This window comes from Ascidiella aspersa, chromosome 2 (genome assembly GCF_963924565.1).
Source record: "Ascidiella aspersa chromosome 2, kaAscAspe10.2, whole genome shotgun sequence".
Lineage (NCBI taxonomy): Eukaryota > Metazoa > Chordata > Ascidiacea > Phlebobranchia > Ascidiidae > Ascidiella > Ascidiella aspersa.
In genome coordinates, this window is record NC_139448.1 from 17,132,866 (window position 1) to 17,160,573 (window position 27,708).

At 39.2% G+C, this 27,708-nt stretch overlaps 2 protein-coding genes across 2 annotated transcripts; one reads left to right on the plus strand and one right to left on the minus strand.

Annotated features, from left to right (window-relative positions):
* The first annotated feature begins 8,751 nt into the window (after positions 1-8,751).
* LOC146164071 (uncharacterized) lies at positions 8,752-16,804 on the plus strand. Its single transcript, XM_083380663.1, has 3 exons — positions 8,752-9,028; positions 14,712-14,892; positions 15,087-16,804. The coding sequence occupies exons 1-3, from the start codon at positions 8,765-8,767 to the stop codon at positions 16,676-16,678; spliced, it is 2,037 nt and encodes a 678-aa protein (XP_083236789.1). The 5' UTR covers positions 8,752-8,764; the 3' UTR covers positions 16,679-16,804.
* Positions 16,805-21,410: 4,606 nt separating this feature from the next.
* Positions 21,411-27,674, minus strand: LOC146164072 (uncharacterized). The gene is made up of 4 exons (XM_083381614.1): positions 27,112-27,674; positions 26,747-26,793; positions 26,419-26,592; positions 21,411-21,807 (listed from the first exon to the last, which is right to left on the minus strand). Exons 1-4 carry the CDS (start codon positions 27,304-27,306, stop codon positions 21,672-21,674), a joined length of 552 nt encoding a protein of 183 aa, XP_083237740.1. The 5' UTR covers positions 27,307-27,674; the 3' UTR covers positions 21,411-21,671.
* Positions 27,675-27,708: the final 34 nt, after the last annotated feature.

The window sequence follows — 27,708 nt, forward strand, 5'->3', positions numbered from 1 at the left end:
TCATGTCATTGACATAAAAGTAAATTATTTGTCTATTAAAATTGGTAAACTCGTCCGATTATAAGCAACAATTTAACTAAAAAAACACATACGCAATACACAGCAATTAAAGTGTTTAATATGCAAAATTTGAGATAAGTTTTAATGAAAAACACTTAATTTACTCCTAAGTTATTTGCCAAAATGACTTAAGTCAAGTCATTTTGGTCAAAGGACCTAAGTCAAGTCAATGACTTAAGTCATTACAACACTGTCACAGGGTCACCAGGCCCTGCCCCAAACTGTACTATTAGGCTTGCAAAGTTTAACCATATAAATACAAATTTGTATAAATTCGTACAATGAAAGTTCGGGCAATTTAAACTTTAAACTATACAAAGGTATTTTCCACGCTTGTCGGGAGTGGGGGTGAGGGGGAAATGCAAAATATCGCTTTTAGGGCGACAAACGTTTCTATGCATTAACATTTTCTATTTGTGGCATTAGGGTACCGTACGCCAGGCGACGGATGGAAGATGCCAATCGACAAATTATCGGTTTTACACGGGCCGTAAAGTTAAAACGGGCTTCTCACTATACGTAAGTCTCGCCGATAAACGCTTGTTCTTAGAGTAGGGGAAAGCGGAGAAAAATAGACCCCTCACAAGACAGTTCGCTATTCTGCTGTGTCACCAATTTAAGCTTTACTTTTTGTATTTTTGATAGGTCTTATTGGAAGTGGAATAAAATTACTTAATATCTCATTATTTTATGTTTAGATCAGTTTTGCAGGTAGGCTAGAGCCGCTACAACAACGTAATATGCAATAGTGATGAATAACATGATGGATTCTAGTTTCTAACATTCTGTTAACCACGTAAATTTCGGGAGATTATGCAAAATGTCGCCCTTATTGCAGCGGTAGCAATTTAAATTGCCACTACAATAGGCCTACCATATGTCCTATTTTAGGAGAATTTGTCCTCTTTTCTCAAGAAAAGTAAATGGTCTTCCGAGAACGCTCAAAAATACTTAAATGTTCACTTTTTTCGCAATTCGAGTTAGACTTTTAGACGAACGTTGTATTTATTTCCCAAAAAATACTGTCTTGGCGGTTGTCTATAATTTCAGTGATATTTCGTGTAAACATTTTCACGATCTCGTTTAAATTGATCATTTCTTTTGGGCGAAAGTTAAGGGAATTGCAAAGTATTTATGGGTTGAATCTGAAAAATAAATTTGGTTTGTTGTTTTTGTGTCCGCTTTTGTAACTTTTGCCTGCAACTTCCAAGGAAATATAAAACATCATCAATCTCAACTTAACAATTCTACTTTCGTTTTACTTACTATAATAAATCTTAGTCAGGGACGGACCTAAATGTTTTATGCAATTAAAAGTGATTTAGCCTACTTCATACCGTTACTAAAAAAGATAGCAACGCGCAAAGCGCGAAAAAAATCTTTGTTTGGTTTACAGTAAGTTGGCGAACGAATTTACAATTCAACAGATTCCATGCACGCATTGTATTTGGCCTGAGAAGAGACGCTTATAACACTGATGTACTTCAAAGTCAAATAACCTTCGCGCGAAGCCCGCAATTTTTTTTTTGCATTTTAGTATAGTTAAAATAGTTAAAAATATATAACATCGCCTTTGTGCCCAGTTTGTACCAAACGTCGCGGGCCGAATGATTTAAATAAAGTGTTTTTTAGAAAGAAATGTTAATAGATGCCAGTTGAATATTGATGCACTATACGTTGTACCATGACCTCAGGTTTTCTAAAGATAATTAGTTAATTGCTTTAGACGTTTAGTTGTGACATAACCTTGTGACGTCATCTCTAAAATTTTCATGCGATCCTGGAAAACAATTTTTCATCTTTCAGGTAGGAAAAATATTCTACTTTTAACCCTGGTTATATAAGTATACTCCCTATGTTTGTTTTAATGATCAAATCGGTAAAAAATCTTAGCATTTTTGTGTGTTTAAAACTCTAGAAAATATAGTTTTTTATTTTAGTCGATCTTTCTTTTTGTTGTTATCTGCGTAATATAAAAACATATAGGCGTAGGCTAAAGGTTCAAAAAGGTAAAAAAAGTTTATTATTTCTAACCTGATGTTTAAGTAAGGGGTATACTTGGCTTATTTTGGTATGGTTTTGGGATGGTTGTGAGACACGTGTGAAACGCAAAAAGTCTAGCAAAAGGTAAAACATCTTAGTGATATTACAGAATAATTTAACCCCAAAATTACGCGATACAGAATAGCAAAGAAAAAACAGTTAGTAAATTATTAACCATAAATTTAATTTCATACAAAACAGCATTAAATTCAGTTAATCTTCATCAGGGCATATAAACTTGTAACCTTGCAGAGGTATATATATAGTATAGAAAATTTTTTTTTTTCGTCGTTTTTCTATACTATATATATACCTCTGCAAGGTTACAAGCTTATATGCCCTGATGAAGATTACCTGGATAGGTTATCGAAACGTCGGTACAGAATAAATAATTGTCGGAAGAACCTTCTTTATAATTAATACAATGCCTGGCAGCAACAGTATATTCATTAAATTCAGTGTTTCCCAAAGTGGGCGGTACTGCCCCTGGTGGGCGTTACAGAGTACAAGGGTGCGTTCTAACTATTTTTTTGTTTGTATAAGCATCAATCCAACATTCAGGGGCGTTATCAAAATGTCATTGTTTCACTAATCACAGGCCTATAGGCAATAGATTTTTGTTGACAAAACATCTGTTAACCACTTCCATATTATTATAATAACTTGTACTGGCTTTAGCTTGCATATCAGAGTAGCAAAGCAGTAAGGTTTACAATTATACAACTTAGGCATTGCTATGGCATTAGTCTTTAATTGCCTCTATTATTTTACCTTGTTTTATTAAATGCCCTTAATAATCCATAATTTATCATCAACATTAAATTACAAACCACTTCGTAAAAAATATTTTATTGCTAATTTACGCAAAATCTAGAAAAATATTTTCCTTTCATAAAAATCTTGTTTGGGTAGCATATGTTTCAATTTAATTTAATAAATACATTTCGTCGTGCTTTCACTTATAAGTTCAAATGTTTGTTTAACAAGAATAGTTCAATACTTTTTTATTTTTACGCGCGAAATCTTATACGCCCACGACAAATTAGCTGAATGTATGCCCATTTAAGTTACATTTATGATGCTTTTTTAATGACATATTGTGTTGGGCGTGGGGGTGTTGCAAGAATCTGTCGAGCCAATGGGGGTTGTACAAATAAAGTTGGGAAACACGGATAGTTGTAGCGTAAAGTTGTGCTTCACCGTTTAGATATCCCTACACAGGTCGTCATTATTTTAACCCATATAATACACTGCATGAAAAACGAAATTAATAAAAACATGGCCACTTGACTAGGAACTTGTAAGGTGGATTTATTTACAATAATTTTGTCATAAAATCTATAAAACACGGATAGTTAAGCTGAGGATGCCACTTTTTATGAGGCGCGGGCTCTACACCAATATTTAACTTTGCAGAGTACTTTTTATGGTTCAAGGCGACGCATGGTGTTAATTCGACTTTAAGGCTGTCCTATACTTTATCTCAAAATTACATATGTGTAGTTAAAGAACTGAAAAATATGGTTAATGGTATTGTGATTTGCACGTTTTAAATTCTAACTTTTTTGGATCTTTTTGACGTTTGCGAGAAGCCATAATGCAAAGATTATTTAACTATGCGTCGCGACACCCTTGTGCGTCGTTTCAACATTTAAAGGGCGTTGCACAATGGTTATAACTTAACAAAACCACGGTAATACAATGCTCACAAATATATTATTATTATATTTTCTGCTGCAAAAAAAACGATAAAATAAAAATTAGTAAAATGTTATTCGCTTGGTGCGACGCAATTCCAATGAACTTTTACAAGGCGTCGTAAGAAAAAACTACTGCCATAATATTTTTTTAAAACTACTGCCATAATATTTTCACATTACGACCATTGCATTGTGTGTAACATAAACGCATTCTCTATAATTATATGTATATGTGATATATGTTTTGCATCTCACGAGAACTTTGGATGATGCAGTCTTACAGCTGTAGTGGAGTCAATGACCCTCACCATATGTTTCTCAAAATGAGCTTGATCTAAGCCTTTGACAGAAACAAAATAAACGCAAAATATTTGGCTCTTCGGGCAAATAAGAAGTTTTGAATTTTTAGGTTGTCTCACTGATATTTAATCCAGAAATACCGAATGTTTTGATGTCATACGTCTTATATTTGAGGGGGCTCAAGCATATTATAAGGGTGCGCTATCGAAAGAAGATCAAGAGCCATGGGCTAGAATTCTATAAATCATAAATGAAAAGCATTAAGCTTAGGTAATTTAGTTTAGTAAATATCACCCAAACCCTTAAGGCTTAAGCTAACCTCAGACCTAAACCAAAAATCATGTGATGTTTACAAAATTAAATAGATGGACAAAATACCCATCCACTGAGCAACACATTTTGTAATAAATTAGGTTTTCACACAATCACTGTAAGCGTTGTTTGCTAAAAGGTGTGCAGCCTACTGGTTATCAAACTTTGAAAATCGCAATTCTGCCACGGATGAGTAAAAATTACCTTTATTGACCATTGTTGAGCGCAAGGAAAATGGCGTGACGGCTACGGTGTGGAACTAACTACTGCTCGACCCCAGATCCGAAAAAGGAAGATTTTAACCCGGCTTGAAGCCATCCATAGTGGTCAGATCGGGTAAAACCTTACGGCCTCAAGTTTGTAGAGTTCTGCAGCATAAGAAATAAACTTTAAAGGTGATAATTAACATTTGCAAAATTATATTTTTATGGATAATAAAAATATTTATTTTATTTTTTTTAAAACCAATTTTATACATAAGTTTTGGTTGCAAATCACTGATTCAAACCAAATGTTACTTCATTTTTCTTTATGCTATACTAAAAGTTGTGACTATCTGTATTCATACCTGAATACCCATGAAGTAATTGTTCCAAAGGTTTCGACATATCACACAACAATGACATTATCGCTAGTGTAGGCTACGCTTGTTGCCTGTAGTCGCCAATTTGAAGTTGCAACCTTGTCTTCGATTTCAGCGAATTGCCGTCAATTTTGTCCACTTTAAGGTCTTTCATCCAATCAGCGGACACGCGAAACGAAACGCAAACTTTCTGGGCGCTTTGAAATCGGAGCCAGCTGTTATGCGATAGCTGATACAGACTATGCAATTTAGTTCAGCTTCGCTGCCTCGCATCAAACGCCGAGCCCAAATTGGCTGTCGAATATAACATGTTGTCTAAGCCAGTAAAAAGCGATAATGCGCGCTTCTGAAGAACTGAGGCGAATTTTTCGGAAAACTTACGGGATCATTGTTCGGAATTGTTAGTTCGATTTTATGATTTTCTTTTCTACACTGATATTTTTGCCAAGATTGCGTAATGACAATATTAACATGATTTGTAAAAAACTGTTATCTAAAAGTAAATATAAAAACTGTTATCTAAAAGTAAAATATCAAACAAAAACACCATTATCGCATTTCCACAAAGGGATCAAAGTTTTTTGGTGGGCTTAAAATAAATAAAGGCGAAACAGTTAAACAATTGTAACCTAATTGTAAAATAAAATAAAATTTACTCTAATCACTAATAGATAAAAAAAACAAATTGGCTCTGGCCTTGTCACACAACCAATCCAGACGGCGACCTTATGAAATTAGAATTTGTTGAAATCCGTGATTTTAACGTCTAATATATGATTGATGGAAAGGAGAAACGAACTTTTGGGCGTAGCGTAGCGTCACTCCGATTTCGCTAATTTCGGTGCCTTAACAGTAATGCGTCGCGTCAGTGCCATTGAACAAAACGGGGCGCATAACTAAGTTTCGCTCCAGCGTCAATTTTCTGTTAAAAAGTACTACTTCTAATCAGCACAGCGTAGGTGACTCATCCACATTGCGCGGTGATTTGGTATTTTCGATTGCGTCTTTAAGCTGATGTTTTTACCAATGTTTAGCGCCAAATCACCCCGGTAGGCGGAGGTAAGTTGATACAAAGCCCGATGCCCCCAAACAAAAGGCTTATTTGGAATTAGGTGACTAAATTTTTACGAGAGGGAAAAAGAGGAACGCACGAAAAAGGAGACACAATTTTTTGCGTTTCCCACAGGCCTAAACGTTTACGTGAAACTGGGTTAGTTGTCAAAAGTGATAACGTAAAATATGTTGGCTACAACTAGTTAAGGTAATATAACAAACAAAATGGTAAAGTGGAAATAGGCAATGAAATAAGCTTATCCGAGGTCAATGTTTAATATGCATACTAGCATTCTAACTTGGCAGCGGAGAAAGAGGGTAATATAACCCATTTACATGGATTGCTGACAAAAATAGTTCTCCCTTGGTAATGTTCGATGTACGCAGCCAGAACGACAGGCAACGTTTGAAAATTGGTGGCTCATGTCTAGCTGTTTTAAGTTCCTCAATCTTTTTTCTAAAATGTAGACCAGTATACGAGCAAAGCAGCTTTCAAGCCAGCTCACAAATACTCTCACTCGCTCAGTACAATTGTTTCTATTTGGATCAGGCTGCCGAAAAAGGTGCATTCGGATTTATTGTTGTCGAACTTAGATTAAAGAGTTTAAAGCTAGGAGTGTCTGGGAAACGAACACAAAGCGTTTTACTATAACGAGAGGGGACCAGCTTGATTTCGTAGTAGGGTTGGTAAGATGTTTTTGAGAAGTGATTAGCCTTTCACGATATGCAGTTCGTGCGATATATATTAACTCAATAAAAACTCGGTTAAATATAGGCTTGCCATTTTTTAGAAACGTAAATCCGGGACGCATATTGAAAAAAAATAAACTTAATGTAGACCTAATACAAAAGATTTAATGCAGGTAATTAACTTAACGGGGTTGTGGTTGTTTTATATTTTGTCAGGAGGTATTTTTAGGGCCCTATTTTTAAGGGTAGACTGTCTAAGTAATTTAAATTGTAACGGAAAGTAATGTTCTGTATTGTGAATAAAATGAGTCAGGTAAATACTTTGTATAAGTAAAGTAGGATACGGCCCTCGTGAAAGCAACAACAATATTAGGCCGTACGTACATGTTGGCAAAGGCGCTGTGTACGTGACAAATTAGTATTCCTAGACCAAATCATTCTCAAGCATAAGTTAAACAAAATGTTGGATTCCATATAGCTGTCCTCTTAGAACTATTACATATTATGCTGTATACGTCATTTGCTTGAGCCGCGTGTTTTTGCCGATGATTTAAAAAGGTAATTTACCATGTTATTAAGTAATGTTACGGATAGCGTAATATTCTGGCTTGAATGCTAAATAGTGTGTAACGTCGTAAACAATTTATTTTTTTCTAAATAAAACAGTTTAATTTCTACAATCGTTAATTGTTATATACAGCATATATGTTGGTCGTCCCTTGACTATTTCTTGCTTACTGTGCCTGAAATGGGTTAACTAAATGATTCCCCATAAATGGAGTTAGAGTCTTTAGCCTGTGTGAAAGCAGAATTTAATCGGATGGCGTGTTAATAAATTATCACATTTATCTGCGTGACTGTGAAACATCTAATTGTTCGTCTTCACAAACTAAAATTTTACATTTTGTAAAATAATGTGTGCTTATTTGCATTGAAACGAGTAAATACCCAATGGCTAAGAACGTCAAACATCTTTTACGTAACAAAAACCAGTGACATATATCGTTAGGGAACCACTCACTAACGTAAAACCTTGTTGTGTAGCAGCCATTGTTAGCATGGCGTGATATTCAGCAAATACGTAATCCTGGTGTCATATTGCGTCCAACATAAGTAAAATCTTGATTAAAACGGAAAATTGGTTAGTATTAAAACCGCCGCCTTAAATGCGAAATTTTGCGAACTCTACCTAAATCTTGCGCGGTAACAGACATCACGAAGTTTTTAAACATATAAGTCTTAAGTTGGAAACATTAAAATTTTTTTCTATTAACACACTGATTGCTTTAAATCAAATTGAAGTCATAACACACTGATTGCTTTATGACTTCAATTTGATTTGCTGAAAACCTGCGACATTTATCGATCTAGAATTACTAACAAATGTTAAACTTTAAGTTGTAACAGCAATTGTTTAGACTTGCGTATAATATGCAAGCAATAATACCGGCACCAAACTGCGTCATACGTGAAAAAAATCCTTAAAAATAAAAATTGCTTAACGGTGACCGGTTTGCGGCGGCGCTCGCTGACCTACTTCAAAAAGTTATCTCCCAGCACCCGCCAGATAGGCCCAATATCCATTTAAATTTTTTTACTCACCACAAACAAAAAAGGACCTAGCTCCAGCAACCTCACCCACTGGAAAAATAATTAATTTATGTTAAAAAAATTTGCTTGACAGCCTTACCAACCAAAAATAAAAAGTAAAAAGTATTATTTTTATATAGTTTTGAGAAAGAATTGCTAAATGGCCAACTCAAGAATTTTTACATTTTTAATTTTTTTTTGGTAAATCTCAAACTGAAAAATTCGGGACAAATTGGTTAACCGGCCGGGACACCGGGACAAGGCCTTAAAACCGGGACTGTCCCGGCTAAACCGGGACGTATGGCAAGCCTAGTTAAATATAGATGTTAGAATCCGTACCAACAAGAGCGTGAATTAACCATTTTTTGGTGTTCAAAGAAACTTCTGTGTGTAAAATTAAAAATCACTTCAAATAAAAATTTGTTGCTTCGAAATGATAAAGCACCAACGTGTCGAGTCGCCAACGTTGGTCGTCGACGGTTCCAGTTGTGACGATGCCGACCCCCCGCCGCAGCCACTCGGCATCAAGCGCGGCCCGGGCGCCCGAAAACCCCTGAGGACGCCAAAGTGCGCCAGGTGCCGCAACCATGGCGTGGTGAGCACCCTGAAGGGCCATAAGCGCCATTGTCGCTGGAGGGACTGTCAATGCTCCAACTGCCTTTTGGTGGTCGAACGGCAAAGGATTATGGCTGCGCAGGTGAGATAATGTTGTAATACGTTTTGACTTTTGATGTAGATTATTCATGATTTGATATGGGCTTCTACTTACTAAATAACATAATTTGGCTAACAACTAGATTAGTGGTTCCTAACCTTGGCTCACGGCACCCTACAGAAAATATAATTTGCGCCACTTACTACAGGTTTATCGGGTACCTTGCACACCGATTGGGAACCACCTGAAATCAATCTAGATTTTTGTTGCAATGGATAAGGAAATAAATCGATGTTATTTTAGGCGTACCGTCAATTTTATTCAACTCTTATATTTTCAAAATATTTTTCTAAAACCGTAACAGAATTTCCACCTTTCGACGGCTTGTTGAGAATTGCTTGGACGTTAAAGATTACTGTCGATTGGGGACATCATTTAGAGATTGGCATGAGGGTGCTTCGAAACGTTTAGTCGGTAACCTTGTTGTAAAAGCAATATTATACGTGACGGGCCATACAGGCAAAATTAAATTTCAACATTTACTGTGGATATATTTTCTGTTGTGGTTGGATTATTCTTACAAACAAACTAAATGTCAACGTTACCTGCAATGTTAAACATAATGTTCCGTTAAGAACAAAAATACGTATTCAAAGAAATTTTGGTTCCAAAATTCAAACCTTGTATAGCGATTGTTCAAAATGGCGGATATTGAGGTTCCGCCCTCCGCGGGATATTGCTTTGCGAATCGAGGGAAATCGGTTGATGCTTTTCATATTTAAAAACGAATGTGCTATCAAATGTAGAACACTTTAGGGACAAATCAAATACATAAATATTTTATCATCATGATTTGCTTAAGGTTTTATGTTAATGAAATGGTTTTAATCCCAATACGAAGTGCGTCAAAACATTTTTGTTTATTCAGAATATTATTAAATGGCTATTTTTGTGTACCAAAGTCTGTTACTGTATCGAAAACAAGCATCACGTAGTTGCCTGGGCATAGTATTATTTAAGATAATGTGTATTTGATCTGGAGCATGTGGCATAATAACAACAATACTGCACTCAAACACAATCAGGGAGAACTCTGTTGAATACATGTTCAACACTTAAAATCAATATTTTTTTACGCTTTTACCAAATATAACTGTAATTAGCGTATGCGCAAAGACGATACAAAACAATCAGAATATTTTGATTAAATGTTATTTTAAATCCGGCATGATTTTATGAAATGCTTTAAATCGCAAATATTTAAACAAAAATACCAAATTTAATAAGCCAACTCACTTATAGGATTACATAATATAGTTACTCTCCAACTGCTTTAGCGGTCTGCCAGAAAATAAACATTTTGAATTAATATTTGTATGAATAAAATGTTTGAAAACTTAGTTTACATATACTTCACGTTCGTTATCCTTATTGGGTTAGGTCCTGATGATGTGGCTACTTGCACGTCATGTTACCAGGAATCCTTTTTGTCGCGTTGCCGTCCATTGGGCCTATAGCTGTTTTATATTGTTATGACATATGCACTGTTTTTGCTTGACTTTATAAATTACCCACATTAAACCACACTTTTAGTATTAAAATATGTTTCCAACTACAAACAGTTAGCCTAAAACAAAATGTAACCTTTAATCTGTGAGTTAAACCAATTATGCAAAGTTCCAAAAGACTTTTCTTGATAACGTTTATACTTATATGATTATCATGCGTAGATTTCACTAATATAAAACGAGTCGAACATGTTTAATGTTTTAAATCCCGTTAAGTAACGCACGGCTGATGGCGTCCAGAATCATTGCCCAATTGTATCCAGTTAAAATCTTTATTATTAGCAACGCTCTGCGCATTTTGAATGAACTCAAGTAATTTACCAATTACAAGTTTAAAAAGAAGACAAAACAAGCGTTAACCTGTTTCCGTAGATATGTGGGATTTTCCTTGACGGGCGGCCGAGACATGAAAGATGTGTTTAACGGCTCGGCAAATCGGTTGAAACAGAGGCTCGCACGAAAAGAACAGTCATATATTACCAAAAGGGGCCAATTGCAAGCGGCTGCGTGTTTTCGCCTCCGATTACAGCCTGATTATAGTATTAGCCAAACAAGGTTTTCTGGCAGGCTTCGGGCCACAAATTAGCAACACGCCTTCGTGCATATTTGCGTTGAAGGGATGCTAATCACGACGCGCCCTAAAAAAGTGGCCGAGGCCAAAGCTAACAAACCGAAAGCAATTACAAGTTGGCCGCGAGGAAAACGCGGACACGCCAGGGATATAGGCGAGCGCTGGGCCCAAAATCGTGCCGAAAATCCAGGCGGGCAGCTCTAGAGAAGATCAAAGCTAGCCGAGTGCGGAAAAGATGCCCCCACATTGTCCCAAGGTTACCCGAGCCTGGAACAAAGTGCCTCAGCCTGATGGAGTCAATTTGTCGACGGATAAGTAGACGCCTGTGAACGCCTGATGCAATCAACTCTAAAATAGAAACGCAATCAAAACAACTAACGTTAAAGAACCCGACCGGCGGTGCTATGGGAACGCTTGTTGACGGAATGTGATATAAGATAGGAGTAACTGTATAAACACAAAGCCCCTATCACCAAACAAAAAAGTTACCACGATTAAGTAGCATAGCGAATATTTCTTCAATATATTTCCAACATAAGCAAATTGTTGTATGTTAAATAGAACTAGCCGATAAATTTGGCGAACGCGAGACTACCGAGCTAACGAATAATTGTGACTTTGAACCCTAGTTTGGATTCTCCACATGGCACTCAGGGAACACGTCCGCTTCTTTCTTATTCGTGAAGTGCCGACTTTTTCGCGCTGTTTTCGTGACGCCAATACCTCAGCCCCAAATCGGTATACTAAGGGGGCATTAGAGGGGCGATAACGGCGGCATCGATACCCGCTTTTGAGAGGGGCCATCGGCCGAGGGGAGGGAGGTAACCGGAGCCCGAAGTTGCCCGCGTAGAGCCGCAAAGGGATACCGACCCTGGCAGCACCAAACCGTGGGAAATCACATGGCGAAGCTCCGTGGAAAATCCGCGCTCGCAGCGGCGTGAGACCGTCGAAATCTATCTGTTTACGATTCGGCTATTTTTAATCGCCACAAGTAAACAGGCGTTTCGCTTTCGACCGAGGGGGCCTAAGGGATCGACACCACATATACATCTACTTTGGAAATGCCGCTGGCTTCTCACATGTCGAATTTGATCACCCTTTATCCAACTATAAACTTGAGATTGCGCTGTGGCAGAGGCCCCCTTCGATGTGAGTTAAATACTCCCCCCTGTATCGCTGAACGTTTGAGGCGAAAATAGGGCTAAAAGCTTTTTTTAGTGCAATGTTTATATTAGATACAGTGGCGCATTATAACGGTGACTGTGAATGTTTCACGAATGCATTCCAATTTACATTTATTAAAAACATGTAAGTAAAGCCCAATAATAAAAACTAAATTAAAATGTTTCAAATTCCGTTTATCCAGTCTCACAGCTAATAAAAAAGAGTTAAAAAAGGTATACATAAAGAGTTATATTCTCATAACAAAAACTACCCCCTCGACATTTTTTTAAACGCTTCATTTCTGAGGTTTAGGTAATAAATCTATTTTACAGAAATAATATTTCAAAATTTGTAGTTCTACCATAATAATCCAACGTTTGCATAATGTATTTTATCAGATCATGATTCTGTCACGTTCAGTTAAATACAAAATGACTGAGAGAAATAGATGTCCTTACAAAAAAAACAGGGCATTTTAACTTCCTGTGTTTCTCTTGTGCGCCGTTTTTTCCAGATCTATTATAAGAGCACTATTTGTTTAATTGTGAAAAGAAGTGGGCAGATCAAAGGTTATACAAACATCTAAGAAGGCCCTGCAGTTCATACGTCTGCCATCGCGCGTACGTGCCTGTCACGTAAAAAGTTGTAAGGGTAGCAGGCTGTTGACGATTGTACGTGGTCACATCAAAAGACCGGGATAAGGCGAGCGTGCGATGGCCGTAAGCCGACGCCGTGACTTGACCGCGCGTGGACAAGCATTTCGTTAACACTCTCCTCGCGTCACTACTGTATATAGCGCCAGCATAAATCAAAGGCCAGCTTTGAGCGGTCAAAGCACAGCCACTGACCGCTCGTCGGCCCAGCGGCACGATCCTCCCGCGCAATTGACGGCACTTGTCCGCGGGGATTTAGCACAGATAGGCCGGTTGGACGGTTGCCTTACCAGGTGCGGTGTCGACACGAGTCAATATAGGGGTAAGGCGACACCCAGCTAACGGGGCTGGGTTGTTGCCAGAACGCTCACAATAGCGCTACGCGATCGTGTGTGCGTATATAAATGTGCTGCCCACCATCGTTCCCGGGCTTCGTCAGTCGGAACCGGGGCAAACAAAAGCAAAATTTACCTCGACGATCAAAAGCGTCTCGCGCAAATTCCGTGGCCGTATACATGAACAAAAAACATGCTGTGGTGCATATGATCCTTATCTGTGTCCAATAAAGCGCTGGTTGCTCTTTCACTCAACAAAATGAAAGGTTTCAGAAGTGCTGCACCTATTCATAACAAATCTGTTATTTATATTTACAGAATTATTTTCTATTGTCCAAAAAAGCCCTATCCTAACTATATTATAACCAAAGTGACACAAAGCAAAAAGTAATGTAAAATGACATCACATACTTAATTCCTTTAAAAAAACTATCTGCTGCCTTGACATTAATTATGTTTAATAAGTGTTTAATGGGGTAACGTCATATTGAAACTATCATTTTAGTTTATCCCAGTAAATGCGAGATGAACAATACCGGTTTTGGAAAACCAAAACAAGTTAAATTAACAGTAAAAATGTGCTGCTCACCTTTCCCCCACAGACACATGAAAATGTTTTCTTTGCTCCGAACGCGGCCCTCAAAAACTGTTGACTAAATAGAGACGGGCTAGCGTCACAACGCTGCATCCAAAGTGGACAGCGGGACGCCAGGCGGACGATTTTTCCGGCTTTAATTACTTTCGAGCTTTGATGAGGAGATTTCTCAGACAACTCCACTTCAAGCATAGCGACTAAGTGCTGGCATACGATGCGTTGTCGAGCTACAAAATCCGTGCTGTTTTCTTAGATCGTCATTTGACGGCGATCATTAGCGTAATCCCTCGTTAAAATTGAGCCGAAGCAACCAGGGAGAAAACTTATAGAGTTTCGGCATTCTATTATACTTGTTTAACCGACAAACGTTTAGGTACCGTGTTTGTTTGTATGCGCCATTCTGAGAACAGAAACAAAATGTCTGCCTTGACACCGTTGCGTACCAAGAGCAGTGATCGTTAACCTGAATGTGTGCCACGTCACACTAGTGTGCTTTGAGCGATTCTCAAGTATGCCGCGGGACTTTTTGCTGTTGTTGAAACATAACCTATTTGTACTAAAAAAACATACGAGCAGCGTGGGGACACCGGTATGCATGCATCTCCTTCGGGTAATTGATCATTTTATTATGAAGTTTACCTATCGTCTTTCGATGTATTAGAAGCAATTGCTTTCAACTGTTGTTTTGCAGAAATAATACCGCGAATTTTCTTATTTTGTTTTTACCGTGCCGCACGCTACACAGTTTAAGAGCCATTGATGTTGAGCTATTTTGTTACAAATTTCGTTTTCCGATTCAAAAAATGACTCTTAATTACCTTCCTGAATTTATGTCACAGGTCGCGCTGCGGCGTCAGCAAGCAGCAGACGTAAAAAAGGGCTTGCGAGTCGGGAATACGGACAACACAGCGCCCTCTATCCAAAGCGAATCAGTCCGAACCCCTGGCCCGGAAGCAATCCTTAAGGCAAGGAGCAAAAACCTAAAGAACGTCTCAACCCTGACTAAGAGTATGCTCAACGGTACGTAAGCTAAACATCATGGCGACCTCGAGTGCCAATTAATCAATTCCAGTTTCATAACTTAAAAAACAATAGTTCAGTTTGTTTAGTTAACGTCAGAATAACATTGCGTTACGAATTATGGCTGTTCGTAATATGTATAAGCAAAATAGACATCACATTTAAATGTACAGTGAAATGTTTTTAATTTCTAGGCGTTAACGGCGGAGGCTCACGTCAAGTTCTTCCTCCTCTGAGCGAGCGAATGCGAAAGAGAAAGGCCTTCGCCGACAAACACCTCGACGAGGCAATGATGAACAGCCATAAGTTTTCCATGTCACACGGATTGAACATTCCAGGTGCCAAACAGTTTCCGTCACAGCACGATAGCAGGGTTTTTCCATCGCCTTTGTTTACCTCGGTGCAGAATATACAAGGTTTAGCTCTGAAAGACCCTACAATGCAGGCGGCGCTTTCCGCGGGAAAATGGCTGGAAGCGCAAAAAGCACTTAGGTATGCGCCCGAATCTTTGCAACCGGCCAGTGAGCGTTTTAAATCTAAACAAGAATTGCCAAAAGACTTTGATAACTCTTCACAACGAAGCAGAACCAACTCGTTGTCGGGAGAATCCAGTTTAGAAGCGTCTGCAACGCCGCGCTATGAACGATTTGAACTCAATAAAAAGCGAAAGTCGTCGTCTGATGACCAGTCAACAGTCATTGGAAGCGCCATGACTGTTCAAAGGGTAATGGAAAACAATACCGCGTCATTCCACCGGCAACCGAGCATCTTTAACGTCCACCCTGCTCAGCTCAACGGAAGAATGGCTAAAGAGTTTCGGTCTCCAGATGCCTATCAAAAGTTTTACGACCTCAAAGCCATGTTTCCTGGCGTTAATCATCATTCGCTAAAAGCGGCATGTGACGTTTACGAAGTTGGCCTGTCAACACTTAAGGCAAATCCGTTAAATTCTATTCAAAGTTGGAACCAAGAGATTAGTCAGTCTTTGAAGCCAGGTTTTCCGAAAGCCCACCTTCCGTTCAGCTTTGGTGAGAACCCAGCGTGCCCAAACGTTTCGATGGAAGCCTTCTTGGACAACAACCACCACCTTAACGCTTATAACATACCTGGTAACCCAGGTTTTCGTAACTTGAACAACGCCATACATCTGCCCAACGTACACCTTCCCTGGGCAAATTCTATCGGTAATCTCGGCCATATGACTGGTTCCGAAGCTCACAACAACCTCATGCTTTTTGCCAATATGGTGTATGCAAATCGTTCTAATGTTACTGCTAGCGAAAAACTGAAAGAAATGTCAACTCATTCTGGGGACAACTTTTTTAACTTAAGAGCAGAAAATAACGGGCACAAAACAACAAAAAGAAAACATGCGAAAAAGACTCACTCACAGGGTTTGCATGCGAGGAAACAACTTTCGGAAGAAAGAAGTTGCAAAACTGGCAGTAACCAAAATAGCGATGACAACTCGTACACTTCCAGTATCGGAGACCTCCGTGATGATTCGGGAAGAGGGTCCTCTCCAGAACAAGCAAATTCATTCAGAATGGTCCATGCAGCTCCAAAGTTAGAGGAGGAGTTTGTACAACATTCAACATTTGAGAGCAAGAGAAATCTGGTCAGAAGAGCTGGTGAAAGTTGGCAAGAATTAAATCAAATGGCGGATGTTAACAGTGAACAAATGTCTCCTAAATTTGAAAGGCGTTCTTGTATTCCGTCGCCACTTCGCAAGCATAAACTTACGCCGTTTACGGTCCAGTCCATAATAGGAACTGCAAATGCGTGAATTTTAGTACTTCGTTTATTTGATTTACAAATAATTCATTTTTTTCATAGCTTTGATACGTTATTTTCCGTTATTTTATTGGTTGATTTAACATGCGTATAGTTCCCAAAACATATGAATTTGTTTCGTTCCACTTTGTTATACAATCGTTGTTGTCTGTTTTGTCAATTGAGTTTACATATATTTATGCAATAAACTTATAGCAAGCTTCATTCAATGAAAAATATACGTTTACTTGTTCCTGGCATCTTGGCAGTCCTTATTGTGACTCAAAAACCTTGTTGGGCTACTTCATTGCCAAGTAAATCGATCACCTATAGCTATATATGCCTGGATTCAAAGTAAAACATCGCGAAAACGCCCTTTGGTGAATAATATGCCCATATAAACCGGGTGACATTAAGGATATCGATTTCTAAGAGTGCGTGAGTGTCCCGTAAACTTTCAGGAAGGCCGACGAACAATATATCTGGAAAGCAGCGTCGCACGCGCGCGATCGAAGAGATACGCAGCTTAGCGCACTGTCCGGTGACGGTAAATCGCTGCGTGGCTGGACATTACGCGTCCGTACTGACGAAACTATAAGGTAGTTGCGGCGTAACAGAGCTGGCAAATTTGCAGATCGAAATACCGGCGCAGCAAATCGCGGGCCGAAATTTGAAACCACACTTATATCGAGTTGAGAGTGCTTAGGCGGACGATGAGGATATGAAGCGGGCCTTGTCGCGATCGACTTTCACCTGAGATCAAAAGGCGCGACACATTGATGTCGAGCTAAAATACCGGTATTACATTGTCGTTGTCGAATTTAGCCGCGGCCCTAAGTTGAGCGGTTATTTCGTAGACCTTAGAAGGCGGCTCGAGCACGATGCGTTTTGGCTGTGGAATTCGGATTTTATTTATGTTTTGGGAAACATCATCGTTGTCACCTTCACCTTGGTCGAACAATTTTATATTACGAGGTGTATAAAGTTTCATTAAAAGGCTCTATGTAATTCGATCAACCGAGTAGAATGTAGTTGAAATTAAAATAACAGATGTTGCTTATTGGTGTCTAGTTAATTTGAAACTTGGTACAAGGTCATAATCTAGCATCTGTTGCTATTAGGTGGTGATTTCGTCATATACACCATTTTCGTATTAGGAGCGTTACTGCTTTACTATTCCATACAACTTAAACGTTATATATCGCAGTTATTGTCAATAACGTGTATTAGACAATTTCTAAAACTTCATAAAAGTAACCGTTCAAACGTTGGTCAAATTTATAAACCGAGAATTGTTCTATGGCTCGGAGCTTTTAGAAAACCTTTACTCCAGTGAGCATAGGGATTCGTTTGTTTAAATCACTTTTGGCCACGAACAAGTAAAATGCCTTGTTACAGTAAAATTATGTTTTACGTAAAAGGCTGGCGTGTGGAGAACCGCTTTGTCAACATACTCGTGACAGGCAGGCCTCGATTATAACTTGCTCATACCACAGAACAACATTGGCTGGTAGCTGACATGGCGTTCGCGTGCAACCAGAACCATCCGTGGTTAGGAATACAAGAAAGCGGTAGGCCGACAGCCGTGTTCGCAAACAAGTTGATCAGTGAAATCGCGTGCTGTCGATTCCCTTGCCCCGACCTCTGGCTCCATATTTGGAGTGAGGTCGAAATACGCGCCCTTGCCTTATTCTGCTCGGCCGTAATCCTTACTAATTCGCGCGCGCCCGGGCCTCGCCTGGACGGTCATGTTATCTCCTTTTCCGTACCGCATAATGTGCGTGCCCACGCAACATCAATGTCGACGTCGACGACCGGGCTCACTGGAGCTGGTTAATCGCAAAGGCATGTTTCGAGCAGAAGATATCGCGTAAGTTTTGTAACCGCCTCAGTTTGCCCCGCCAAAGAAAACCAATCTTCCAAACTGAGCTAATTCGATTTGGGCCCGAAAGCCGATAGCGCTACGAATTGCACTTGCTGGCAGCTTCCGAATAAATCATTGTTGACATGGCAACAGCAGGTAAAGGGTTAGTTAGGGAAAAACCCACAGTGTACACTTGCGACTAGCCAAGGAAAAGCAACAATTATTCCGCTTTGTAAACTAAGCTTAGAATCGGACTACCGATGTAAAGTTGGCTGGCGATTAAAGCAATCCAAGATAAACATATCAGCGAGGAAAAAAACAATTAACGCGGATCAAAACCAAATTATTTTATTACTCATGGCATTCACAGCACTAACTATAATGAAAGCAGCGTGAACACAACCTTTTTGCAAATTGTTGCAGCTGCGGCCACGCAGGCCAATACCGATTGTTAAGCGTTATCGACAAAACTAACAAACCTAATCGTCCGAAAGTGATTGATGCGCCTGCCAACGAAATGTTCGAAACGATTAGCGGCGAGTCGACTTCGGTTCTGCCCGGTTATCGAGTCGAAGATGATCAAACGTTCGTCACCATTAGGAGTGGTATGCATGTCTTGAACTGAAACACTTCTAGTCTCGTGTATTGCGTCGAATTTTGAAACAGTGTCGGGGCGGATGATGTGCACATCCTGATGACTCGGCAGAGCAGAAAGTTTTGAGCCGGAGAATTAGTTCTTGGTAACCTTGGGATTTGTTAATACAACTACTGCACAGGGCGAGCCGACTTAAATTTGATTTAAATGCAACGCAGGGTGTTCGGCGCAAAGCATCGCCTGTTTAAGTTCCGTTTGCGTGGGGTCGTGGAAATGGTGTCTAATCTGTAGAACAAATAAGTCTAAATTTGCTCTAGTGCTCTGTCTCGCGATGACTCCACCTTCCAGCAGGAATGTTTGCAGCAACAACAAAGCAAAATCCTGAAGATATGTTACTGAGAATAATATTCCGCAAATTGGTCGACATATCAGTCTCGCAAATCTAACTACGTCTAAACAAACTGCACAGTTTTGTTAGGATTCTTGGTTTACATAAGCACGCAAAACTCGTATTGCCGTGCTATATTTCCGTGTTGCATATAGGGCAGTTATTATTCCTAAATTTTTTTTCAGTTTGGATCATTCCTAACACAGAATGCTGCATTCCATTCACCCAAAGTCAAAAACGATATGAACGTAATGTCACAAATATCCATAACGATGTTCATTATATTTATGCCTTCTGCAAGATCTACCTAGTCCTATGCCAGCTGTTGGGATTCACAAAAGTACAATTAAAATGATGCAAAAGTCTACAAAACCAGCAAACGTAATCATCCCACCTATTTTAGTAAATACGACGTTTGATAAAAAAAATAGAATCAGTGGTTCACCCTTGAAAAAAATCCATTCACCCTGCTGGGGTGAACCATCCAATACTTTAAAAAACAGTGACATAGGGCGTTTGCCCAAAAAGCGATATATATTCCTAATCCACACAAAAATTCTTTAAAGTCAGTATTTTCGCGCTCTATATATGTTGACAAAAGTGCTAGAGAACAGCACATGGAAATCTCCAATTTTAATCTTTTTTTTCTGCTAATAAATGATATTACCTGGAGTTTTTTAATAATATCCACACTGGTTGTGGACCCATTCATATCAGATATTTTATAAATTTTCTTAGTATAGCCTAATAAAAAATCTAAACCAGATTTTTATGAACCGCTTTTAGGCTAATTTCGTCCGGACCCAGGAGTAACCCAAATCTGCCCAAAAGCGTTTCCAGCATGAAAACCAACTGATACTTTAGGCGTCAAGCTATTCCATGTTGAAATTTGCGATCATTTGCAAAATATACAGTAGCCTAGGCTACAAATTCGGCTTGTTTATACGCAATATGATGAAGTGTTATAATTAACTTACACTAGTAATTTAACTTTTATGATAATGGGTATACTTTTTATGAAGTTGGGTAAAGGGATAAACGTGAGTCGCCAATTGGTGAGAGATAAACTAAGCCTACAATATAAGCTATGAAGGTTGTAACCCACAATTAACAAAAACGTGGTATAGCCTACAAAGCAACGACAGCGCGAAAGACTGCAAATCACTCGATATTCAGTCGGCTAAATGGAGCGCAATTTTTTTATTTAGCAGTTTAATTTGGTAACTTAATACTTTTACTATTTATATTGCTTAAATGAACTTTGGTTAACGATTCATAATAGGCTACTCTCTATTTTCCCTACACTAGGTAGAGTTTTGGAGTTTGTGGGCTTCTTATATTGACACCAAACAAGAAGTTAATAAACCGATTATACAAAACACTTCGAACTGGAGTTGAACCGGAACTTTTAAATTGCTTTAAGCCGAAACCGGAACGGAACCAAATGATACATGAAAAGTTGAACCTGAACCGGATAAGCCAAACGGTTGGACTCCGTATTTGAGATATCAGTAGGATTTGCTTCTTTCATTAAGTAGTAATGTAATAAGCTATTGCTGCCAGGCATAATATATAACTAGTGTTTCTCATCCAGCAGTATTATATAATGAATCGACGTTCTGTACAGAACGTCTTCATCAGGACACTGACATATCATGCAAAATAGATGATACTGGTCACTTGGTTGAGAGGTATGCTCTGCAACGCATTTCCATATTTTCCACTTAATAATTACCACTACAAAAAATTGATTATCAGACAACACTACATACAGACTTTTTTCGGCGTAAACCTTCTAGGAATATTGATTGTTCTACATGAAACGCAAGGTAATTTGTTCTAAACTAAAATATAAAAAAACGGCGAACTAAAATATAAAAAAAAAATCCGGATTTGTTCAATAGAGAATTTTATTACTATAAATAAAACACCACATAAGGATCGCAGGGTTAGGGGTTCACATTCCAATAAAGGGGCATGGGATTTATTTTAACACCAAATCATCGAAACACGATACTAGGCTAGGATTTGGCACCTCCAAGGGGTCAATGAAGGTCAACAAGAAAACGGGTCAGGGTGGGTTGAGTTTTTAACGGGTTTGGAGTGCTGAGAATGAGAAGAGTTAAGAAACGAAACAAAAAACAAATAAAACGACGCGTTTATTCCCGCACGTAGGGCTGGTCGCTCGACAGAGTCCAAGTAGTGGGAAAACCTGGAGTTGGCAACTTGACAGAGGAAACCGCTGCTGGCTGCTGTTGCGAGCTCGCCTCTGGCGCCACCTCACCCGCTGAATCACTGGCAACAGGTAACACATAAACGTTACTTAGAATCATCAGCATGTTAGTAAAAACGCGACGTGCCGCTTTGAAGTGATTTACAAAGCGGATGTCGCTTTTTAGTGGGGAAAACTCTGGCTCATCAAGTGGGATGACAGGGTGACCAGCCAAGTTGACTTCGGTTCGTGTAGCGTACATTATCTCGTTTTCAAGAAAGCAAACCATATTCGGAGGGTGAGTTCCAATTACTGGTCGTGATTATAAAATAGGCGATAGAAAATTTCCGAAGCCGACGACGGGGGCGGTAAGCGGAGCTGATGTTTACAGACTTTTGATTTGATAGAATGACTTGAAAGGTTGTGGGCAACTCGCTCTACGCACAAGAGCTGCTTTAAAAAGTGCAGAAGGCGGATAAAAACAAGTGACGACATAATGAGCAATGTCAACGCAAAGAAGTCTAATCAATATATAGAAAGCAAAATCAGCCAAGTAGATATGATTGAAATTCCTTCGCAAACGAACTGGATAGTGTGGTGTCGACTATAAATATTCGATAAAGATCATCAAAGCGCGCCACACTTTACTTTGAAATCGGAGCGGGCGAGTACCTCTCGCTTTTAGCGGCGGACTGAAAATCATTAGCAGAAAGCGGCGCTGGAAAGCAAATCCGTGGGTAAACAGCGAGGGTGAGTGGGGCGGCAATTCGAGGGGCTGTTTACTTCAGTCACAATCGCCCACTATGATTAGCGCTGACCACGTCGACCGCTGGGCCCACGGCTGAGCGATGGCCGAATAGTTGTTTCAACAAGCAATCGAGTGCAGCGCGCGGCCATCGGATACTCGCGCGCCCGCCGATCGAGCCTTTCAAGTGCGCTGAGCTATCACAACATGCGCCACACAGTTCTGCTCGTCTTTCGACGCCGATCGCTTATCAGGCAAGGGACACAACTTTGCGGACTGTCCCCGCCGAAATTCCGCGGCGAATTTACTGGAACGACGCACGACGCAAATACGATTAGCTCGCGCGGCGACCGCTCGGCCATGAGACCAGAAGATAGATGACTTTTCGCTATATGTAGGGGGAGGGCATTTATCGAGCCTCATTACATTAATAGGTTGCGACAATGTGTTTTCAACCTAAGCCTTCTATCGCTTCCATATGTCTCGTCAAGATTATATTGTCCCCTATTTTACTTTTCACCACTGCAAATTTACCACTAAACTCGTTGAAAACAAACTTGCATTTCGAATTGTTATAGACTAGGTGAAGAGTCACTCAAGCTGACCTGTGTCAAAGAAGCGTTTCGTAATCACAAGTGAACCGCGAGAATGGCGTAATATCAACCGGCGTGCCCGCCGAGCGAAGACAATTCGCTTACCCGTTAACGAGAAAACAGGATTTCCACTGCTTAACCTCGCGTCGGCGATCGAGTTTCGACGACGCGCTGATTGAACTTGAGAGTCAAAGACGATGACAAATCTGAAAGCCGCCGATCGTCATTCAACGCCAAACGAATCGCAGCGAAACTCGAGTTAAACGGCGTTGGGGAACCGCAAATGAGATTTCTCGCCGATGTGCTTAAGACTCCCGGGAGAGAAATACAGGTGTGGGATCGGCATCTTCTGGTTGGAACACGCGATGCGCCCCACCGAGCCTGACGAGGTGTGTTTTAGCTCAAAGGCAAATCTCCGCTAATCTGACACCGAAAGAAACGCGAGGGCGGCCAAAAAGCCGCTTGAAACAATCGACGGGGCCTTTCGCTTAGTTTCGGCGCGTTTGCAATGGGATTTTGGCGGCATTTAAATCGCACCTCATCCCGAAGCCACGCGGCAAGACACGTATGCGCCGCGAAGGCGAACTCAACACGCCATCATTCGCGGAGGGAGATGCAGGTGTCTTGCTTCAAGTAGCGGCGGATGGACACCGTTTAAACAGGGCGGGGCCTCTGCTGCGCTAATATTACCAGTAAAGCGATCTGCGTGATGACAGCTAATATGGCGGTCTTGCTTTGTGTGAATGCCTAGTGCAGCGTGGTCTAACTATATTTTGTCGCGGCCTATAAGAAGCAATTCGTTTCATATAGCGGGCCAATGTTGCATGCACGATTGGCAGCATGCTATGGTATCGCTGCTGGCTAATTAAACACACTAACTATACAACTGTATAAATTTTAAATATTTGTTTTGCTATAAAAATACTTCCAAACCAAAAACATAATTTGAAATAAAAGACTTTTTTTCTTCTGAAAATCACAAGGCAGAGAAACCAGTCTCACTCTTGGGCAAAGGCGGATCGGAGATTTTTGTTTGGCAAGGGCCATAACTTTCTTTAGAGATACTCTAAAACGTTTTACGTCACAAAATAAGTAATCGAAAACAACTTGCTGTTTTCAGGCGAACTTGTGAGCCAATATTTAACTGAAGTTTAGTGTCAATCGCACAAAGCGCGAAATCGTGCGTATGTGTGTTGGTGAATCGAGTAGGGGGCAGATCCAGGATTAAATACTTCTTTAGAGATTACGTCACGAAGTTACGTCATAATATAACGCCATAAACAAGAATTTGAATGAAACCTGTTTTTCACGAGCGAAATAGTGCGAAAATATGCTACTAAAGTACTGTCTTAGAAGGATACTTAAATCGATTGGTAACAACAGGTTTCAAAAACAGCGAAGCTCGAAAATGTTTTGCGTTTATATAGTAAAGTTTATAAAAAAGTTTTTGGGAAAGGATTTTCTTAGGTTTCCCCTCTGGATCCGGCTCTTATCTACTTCAGGGGGTGCGGGAACACTTTCAAAAGGTGGGTTATTTCATCAAACAGGATTGATATTCTTATTACGTCTTACTACAACCTCCAACCATTATGCTCCAAAGGATTGATATACGTTGTGGACTTGCAGCGTGAAATCAGCCGGCGCAATATTGCCATATTTTCGTTGTCATGCTTTTTTAAAAGAATGTACTAAGGGCTGCTTTGTAGTGGGTATTAAACTGACTGTCACCAGAGGCCAAATTAGCTTTCTGTAAAAAAACATCTATAACAGGAGTTGCGTTAAAAAAACACAAATAACGGAAAGTTGCTAGTCATATACAGTTGTTTGATAGCTTGATTAACAAAGGGGACATTTTTAAATCCTTGGCAACATCATAGCACCTTTTAGGAAACACTTTACTGAGCCCCTATATCTTCGGTACTTACAGTGCAGTACTATAGTAACGGTGTCATTGTGTCTAATATTAGCTTATCGTTTTACTAAATAACTTCGAACCAATTAAAAAAAACATCAATCGTAATTAGTCGGTAATTTATAAAACACAGTAAAGAAGTGAAAACGCGTACAAACTTTTTCCAGGCTACGGCGAATACAATCGCTAAACGACCCGTGAGAACATCCAGACGCCAAGGTCAAAACATTCCTTTTGTGTATAAAACAAAAGCGGCGCATTTTGGAATCGGGTGTCACCAAGCTAAGACCCTACACAGTCTGCCGGGAAAGTTCGCATCGCCACTGTAGTTTGAAATCTTTGCAATGGCTTTGGCGACCTGCTGCTTGGGTGGCTCTGCGTCTCGATGGCGAAACCTAGTACCGCCTGAAACAAACAACGTGACCCCTAAGCGGGGTAATGTCGTGGGGCCCGGCGACCGGCCCCAGGGAATTCCGGATGGCAATCTCGCCGGGGTTGTTCTCTGAAGAGCGCGGTTTGACCTCGGGGTCCCCGCCACGACCGACGCACTCGTGGGACGCGCGTCAAAAGGCGTCCTCTAAAGCAGTGCTTCCCAACCAGTGGGTCGCGAAGCATTTTATAAATGTTACAGTTTTCTATTTGATCGGGAAATTATTGCATTCTCATTACGTAACATTTAGGCAACAATGAAACAAATACGTAACAATTGGATGCGTTTTGTCGCATTAACTATCTCACTACGTACGCCAGTAGTTAAGATGCAGGTTTTATGTACCTGTTAATCTTATTTTAAATTAGTTGCATTTTTAATTATTGAGACACACGGCGCCTTTGGGTCAATCGAAGTGCCAAAACATCGTACTCACGTAGTTATAATTGGCAAAACATTCAGTTTTGGAGGGTCATTTTAATATATTGCTAAAAAATTTGTCATTTCTCATTGTGGGTCGCACAACAAAACTTGCATGAAAAGTGGGTCGCGAACTGAAAAAGGTTGGGAAGCACTGCTATAAAGGGTTCTTTCTGTGTTTTGGTTTACAGTAGTGGCTCGAAACCGAGACCAGGTGTTACCCGTGCGCACAAAAACTATTCTACATTACAGAAGGCGGCCGCCGCGAGATAACTGACGACGCGTAACACTATAGCGTCACCAAACGGCGTCTTTCAGACGGGGTCGACATTTTCCAGTACGTGTACTACAAAAAATGATGGGACTATTTTTCTGAGAAAACTTGAGCGATTGCAAATTACACAATAGTTTAACTGCGTCGAACAATTAAATTCATGCTCATTTACTACTTGGACTTCATTTCACACAAAACACAAAAGTCATTTAGCACAAAATTCATTTTTTTTTTGGATTTACACTAATTAAAATATATGACACATTTAGCTTAAAAAATTATCATTTTTTTTTTTAAATTTTGTATTGTAAAATTCTAACCTTGCTCCTTCCAACTGCTTTGCAGCTCCTGCTGCTAGCTGAGAAGTTGTTGACTGAAAGGCACTCATAACAATAATGGGAGGACCAACCTTTCTCCTATCATCTCTGCTGTAGTAGTAGTTGTTTGACAGCTTGGCATTCACACCTGGTGGCATATTAGGTTTGGGAATGGTCCTGGAAAAAGATGAAATATACTAATCAATTAAGTAATTATTTTAAAATGGTTTAGAGTTAATCATGCAGTAAACTTATTATTGGATTTTTTCTATTAGACATGCATTGTTTATCAATAATTTAAACTTGATAAAAAATCATTCTACAAAATCACCTCGGTGAAATTTCATCTTTGTAACGCAACCACATTTTGTTTCTTCTCTGAAACAATAAAAACATTAATTGCAAGTAACTATCGAATAAAATATATGTAAAATGAGTTTGTGTAAGTGTATAAAGATCTGAACTTGCATAATGTCTAAGTACAATGACATTAAAGATTTTTAAATTATGTATAATTGAATAATAACAGTTCCTGACGATTTAGTTATTGTAGTTACAGAAGTGTTTATTTTTTGATTTTAAGTAACTATTGGTCAATTCATAGAGTAAAAAATGTATGTGCGAAAATATCTAAAAATACTTGTGAAAATAAAATAGTATAGAAACACTTTTAAGATATATAAAAAGAATACTAACATTTCCTAGCCATTTGGTTATGGCAGATACAATAGGTGTTTGTTGCGACATATCCAAGGCCAAGCCTAAACTATACAAAAGCTTCCTAAGAAATAAACAACAAAATAATTTATTAACTAAAAGAACAAATTTTAAACAAAATGATTGTTCCAATCTTCTATGTACCATCAACTTAAAAGACTTTATAGCAAGCATTTAGTTACCAGATATTCATTCGTTTCATATACTAAAGTAATTTACAATGATAACAGCAATAACTTACGCATTTAAATAGTTTATGTAAATGCACAGACAAAAACAGCTTGCTTTTTAATTTAATAAACATTTAATGTAAAATTAACATTCATTTTAACTAATGCAGCAAACAAATAAAATGTTTGAGTAGAATTCAATACAGTAGAGAAGCTTGTTACGTTTCAATAGCTTCGTCAGACCATCATAACAAACCACTTTACCGAAAACAATAAAATAATTTGTAGACATCCCTTCACTTAAAATAACGAAATTGTACCATCTTTTGCTATAGTCTGGGGAAATCCGGGAGTTCAATAGCATTCTGATTAGTTAAGAGCCCAGTTTATGTTTATTTGAATTCGT